Genomic DNA, 5,132 nt, shown 5'->3' with positions numbered 1-5,132 from the left:
CCAGGCTGCCATGCTTCGTGACCTAGGGGACCTCTCCTTCGACACGGTCCCTTCGTCGGTCGGCGTCTGCTACCTCCGTTTCGCGTCCTGGGCCGACCGGGAGGAAAGCCATCGCTAGCCAGCCCCTGCACTACCAGGGTGCGCGCATCGACCTCCACCGGGAGGAGCTGTATGGGCGAGTGCCGCAGCACGCTCGCCAGTGCGCCCTCCTGGCGGCTACAGGCTTCCCCGCCGAGTTCATTACGCCTATCTGCATCCCCCCGCCTTCTCCGGCTTCGGGCGCGTCCTCGAGGTCGACCCGCGCGCCCTCTCTGGCAATGAGCTCGCCACGATCCGGGTGGTCGTGCTCCTGGAACGCACACGGGACATCCCGTGTGACGTTTGGCCATGGGGCGGGCCGTGGGCGACGCGGGCCATCTCCATCGAGCCGGCTGCAGTCTGGCTGATGACACGCTCCTTCGATGACAACGGCGAGTACGTGTCGTACTTCCGCTTCCCTGCCCCTCCCTTCGCCCACAACAGGCCCGACGGGGCGCGCCGTCACGGTGATGCGGCTGTCCCAGCCTTCCGCCCCGTCGGCAGGTTTTTCGATGGCGGGGGAGGCAACGGTGCCCTCGACTCCGTCCTTCGGGTCCTGGGCGCTCCCCCTCTGCCCGGCTCTGTCGCTCGCCTTGGGGCCATGGATGGTGCGGGGGGGGGGGAGCCAGGACTGGACAGTGGCCCTGTCCGGCTCGCCCGCCTCTGGCTCCTCGGTGCGCATCGTCGACCTGGCTGACGAAGCGCCCGACGACGTGCCCTGCATGGCGATGCATGGGGGTGGGTCCCCCTGTTTGGATGCCCCTGCGCCTGCTCCCACCGCCCCCTCAGCTGCCCAGGAAGCCGCCGTTCTCGGCGGGGGTGGGCACCGCAGCGCGCGTCTGGCCCGTGCGGATACCGGTGCCTTCGTCCCGATTGCGGACAAGGCGGTGAAGCACCGCGCCCTCAAGGACGCGTTGATCGGGTGCTCGCCGCGTCTCCAATGCAAAATATTGTAAAAAGAGCTCTTGATTTATATTTTAAAGTAATAGAACATATGAGACAGCGACAAATGTTGTATTAAAATAGAGAAAAGGTAGACTGTGAGGCATGAACTACATAGATTTGCTTCAAGCACTAAACAAAAATAAATGTAAAATTAAAATGACAACTACAAACACACGCGAGTACAAAGCATGACACCTCTTGACAAGACAACAATTTGAATCATGGCTCCATTTTTTTTTACGAAAAAGGGTTTCCCCCCGCTTTGTATTACAAAGCAACCAACTGATACAACCAACGATAGGGGCTGGGGCGGAAGCAGCACAAACACGCCCAAAAGAAAGGAAAGAGAAAAAAGAAAAGAAACAAATGCCGATAACGGCGGATCGACAAAAACGACGAAGCATCGTGACCGCTGCGTCCACCGGAGATCACCCACCAAGCTCCGAGACTCCGAAGTGCCGGTACCCAACAACACCTCCAAGAAGGGACGCGACGATGACGACGCTGCTGCCAAGGGTTTCGCCCGGTACACGGCGAGGAGAGAGGAAGGGTAACCCCGACGCCCTCCAAGAAGGTCCGGCGGCACCCTCAGGCGCCACCGCGTCGGTGTCGGCGAAGCCAACAAAGATTTCTCCCGATCCCAGCCTCTACCTCAGGCACTCCGGAGCTCGCCACCAGACCGACCACCACCCTGCGCCAACACGAACACGAAGCTTCCCACGTTGTCTCACCACAGCACCGCGAAGATGGTCTGCACAACGAAGAAGAGGAGCCGGGACTAGGGCAACAGCACCATCGGCATACGGGAGGGCCCCACCTCCACCGTCCACGACGGTAGCCGACCAGACGCCATGGCAGGAGCCTACCGGGCCCGTGGCCCCACAGGCTCGTCCGGGCCCTCAAAGGCCCGGACAGCTCCCGCCTCCGCGCAGCAGCTGGAACGCCGCCGGCGTCGCTGTCCCAGTCCAAGCCGTTCCCCAGCCTCCCCATACAGAGAGCGTCGCGGTCGCGCCGGAGCCGATCCGCAAGGACCCAGAGGGAACCCTACGGGCCCAGATCTGGGCCAGGGACGCGCCCCCGGCCGGCCAGCACCATCGGACCACCCCGCCGCCAAGAGGCGGCACCACCAAGGCGAGCACCGGCGGCCTCCACACCAGGACGCCGGACCGCCACCGGCCGAAGCGCACCGCCGCCGGCCATCACCGCCCGAGCAGGGGAGGACCGCGCGCGGGGAAGGGCAAGCCCACCGCCGCCAGCATCACGCGGCCGAGGGCCGGCGGCGCAGGCTGACAGCGGCGGGAGGAGGGATGCGCGCGGGGAGGAGCTGGAGGCGCACGGAGGCAGGGCCCCCGGCCGCCTCGCTCCGGCTCCATTTTTTTTCACATTCTGGAAGAACAAAATCAGTGAAAAGATGCTGGATACCTTACCCGATACCACTCACCAATTCCAAAATACCACACTAGAGTTATGCTCTAAAACCTGAACTATATACACCCACAGATGTATCTCACTACTACATTATACCCTAACTCTCCTTTTGAGCTCAACAATAGTCGATGGTAATATCAGAAACCAGCAGCGCATAACCATGGTGAACATGGCCTCCTTGAAGTTTCCCTCCACAACAAAGAAGTCAATGCACTTGTTCTTCAACTCCTGACAGTTGTAAGTTTCAGCCTAAGATTGTTGCAACTGTATCTACAATTCTACATACACTTTCCCATAACTTCTGGGCACAAATAATCTTTAGTTGGTCCAGTGCATACCGATCAGCCGCAGCGAGTAGATCCTGAAATATCTCAGCGGAAGAGTCCTGAAGCTCGTTTTCTCCCGGCATCATCTTTGTAAATGAACCTAAGCATAATGTTGCAGGTTTGATGTCGTGTGGCCTGATGGATGACGTATTGATCATATAGCACCATGGAGTTAACATTAAAAGTCATGACACCACATGTACCAAAAGAACAAAGAGAAAAACAGAGAAATGAGTTGCTAATTTGGCAATTATATGATTTATCGGTATCAATACTCGATAGCAACTAAGCCCAACACTTCAAGAACATGATTCTACAATATCTAGCTTCCAGGCTCCCTCCCTCGGCAAATACAGATTATATGATCCACAAGATGTCAGATACCACTCACCAAAACCAAAACACCATACTAAAACTCTGCTTGAACGCCTGAAGTATACACGTGTTTATGCCCGAACCCTCCTTTTGAGCTCAGCGGTAATCGATGGGAATTTTAGAAGCAACAAGGCATAACCATCAGTGAACATGGCCTCTTTAAAATTTGCTTCCACCGCGAAGAAGTCAATGCAGTTGTTCTTCAATTCCTGACAGTTATAGGTTTCGGCACAAGCTAACATAGTTGCAACTGTATCTACTGAAACTGTATTCCATAACTTCTGGGCACAGATAACCTTCAGCCGATCAAGTGCGTATAGATCAGCCGCGGCGACTAGATTCTGGAGCATCTCAGTGGAATAGTCATTAGACTCGTCTTCTCCGGGGAATTCATCCATGTATATAAACCCAAGCATAACTTTGAATGTTGCAGGCGTGATGTCGTGCAATCTAATGGATGACATTGTAGCCTCGGACATGGAACCGAAGAGCTGTGCTCTGAAGACCGGTGAGCGGGCAGCAACCACCGCCCGGTGAGCATGGAATGTCTCATCACCAACGATGAATGACACATCTGTGCCGTCAGTACGATCAAGCAGGCGGCCAAGATGAGTCCCGATATCTGAAGGCGGGACAAGAATAGCAGGTTTGTCATCAATGAGTATGATGGCGCATACAAACGTGACGTGCCTCTCTGCTAAGAAAATTTTCTCCAGAATAGCTCCCTTGGCAAACCGATTCCATCCCCAGGAGTCGTGGCGGCCTTTATCTCCGTTGATTTCAAAGGTTTGAAATGTCCTCTGCAGTATGTCCGGCGCAGATGGATTGCCGTCGCTGCCAATGACGAAGGCCTCGATGATGGCTCTGATCCTTCTGGTTTTGCTCATGTGCCTGAAGAAGATGGAGACATACTCGCCCTTTTCGGCCTCGCTCTGGCCACGCGGGAAGAACTCGATCCTCCAGTGGTGTCCACCGGCGGAGACGACGTCGGAGTGGATGGCCTTGCCAATGGGAAGCTTCTTGCTTTGCTCGTAGTCTACTCTGAACCTGAAGGCTGAAGAACCCACAGTGGTGATCCGCGCCTCTGGCTCTGCCATCTCGCCAGCTCGCTGGCTCACTGAACAAATTTGAAGCATCAGTAATCACAAACTACCACCAAAAAGATTGAGCAAGCAGAAGAAATCACCACAAAAATTGGCACACGCCACAAAAGCTCGACGGACCGAGCAAGAACACAAGAGGTGGGCGCTTACTGGCTTGCTCGCCAGCCGCCGGAGGTCGGCCTACTGCTGGCGGCGATCGGTCGGAGCCGAGGCTGCTCTCGTGGCCGCCGGCGCTTGCGAGACTTTTTTCTTGCGGCGCTTGCGAGACTTGCTCCACGCTAAATTTGGCCGGGGAACCTCGAGTCGAACAATAGAACCGGCGGCTTTGTTCGTGCAGGCTTCTAACAACCAACAGTACCAACGACTTTTGTTACCCCTTTCTCTAGTCTGCTCGGGAGACCAACACCTCACGTTCCAGCATCCGGCAGCTCACACCATCGAGGAACTTGACTACTAAATTGTTTCCACTTTGATTATGTGTAAGAATTGATCTTCTGGTCTTAGTATAATATTCAAAGTTTGTGAGACAATGATTTTCCCCGGGAAAAAATTCAATTAGCCTCTAACAATGCTATGATTTTTTTGTCGGGTGATAAATTGTTTATGCATATTTCCTGGCTGATTAGTCTGAGCAAATGATTTTGATCATCTTTGCAGCTTTTGAGCTATGGCAGATGAACTGTTTATGCGTATTTCTCGGCTGATTAGCCATTCTCAGAAAATTCTGCCATAGGCTTGCATGTCAAGCAGGTGACACTTGCTCTGATTTGTCTGCCGTAGGAATTCTGCCACCCAAGCCGAATTCCACTGACACTTGCTTATCACCATGACATTTCCTAGACAAGACAACAATTTCCAATCCTGTCATCAAGCAGCT

At 54.8% G+C, this 5,132-nt stretch overlaps 1 protein-coding gene across 1 annotated transcript; it reads right to left on the bottom strand.

Moving 5' to 3' along the window:
• Positions 1-3,024: 3,024 nt before the first annotated feature.
• LOC125512338 (BTB/POZ and MATH domain-containing protein 2-like) lies at positions 3,025-4,628 on the bottom strand. Its single transcript, XM_048677455.1, has 2 exons — positions 4,406-4,628; positions 3,025-4,269 (listed from the first exon to the last, which is right to left on the bottom strand). Coding segments are annotated over exons 1-2 (1,047 nt in total). The 5' UTR covers positions 4,407-4,628; the 3' UTR covers positions 3,025-3,223.
• Positions 4,629-5,132: the final 504 nt, after the last annotated feature.

Source organism: Triticum urartu, chromosome 1 (genome assembly GCF_003073215.2).
Source record: "Triticum urartu cultivar G1812 chromosome 1, Tu2.1, whole genome shotgun sequence".
Taxonomy (NCBI): domain Eukaryota; kingdom Viridiplantae; phylum Streptophyta; class Magnoliopsida; order Poales; family Poaceae; genus Triticum; species Triticum urartu.
This window is presented reverse-complemented; position numbering and strand designations above follow the sequence as displayed.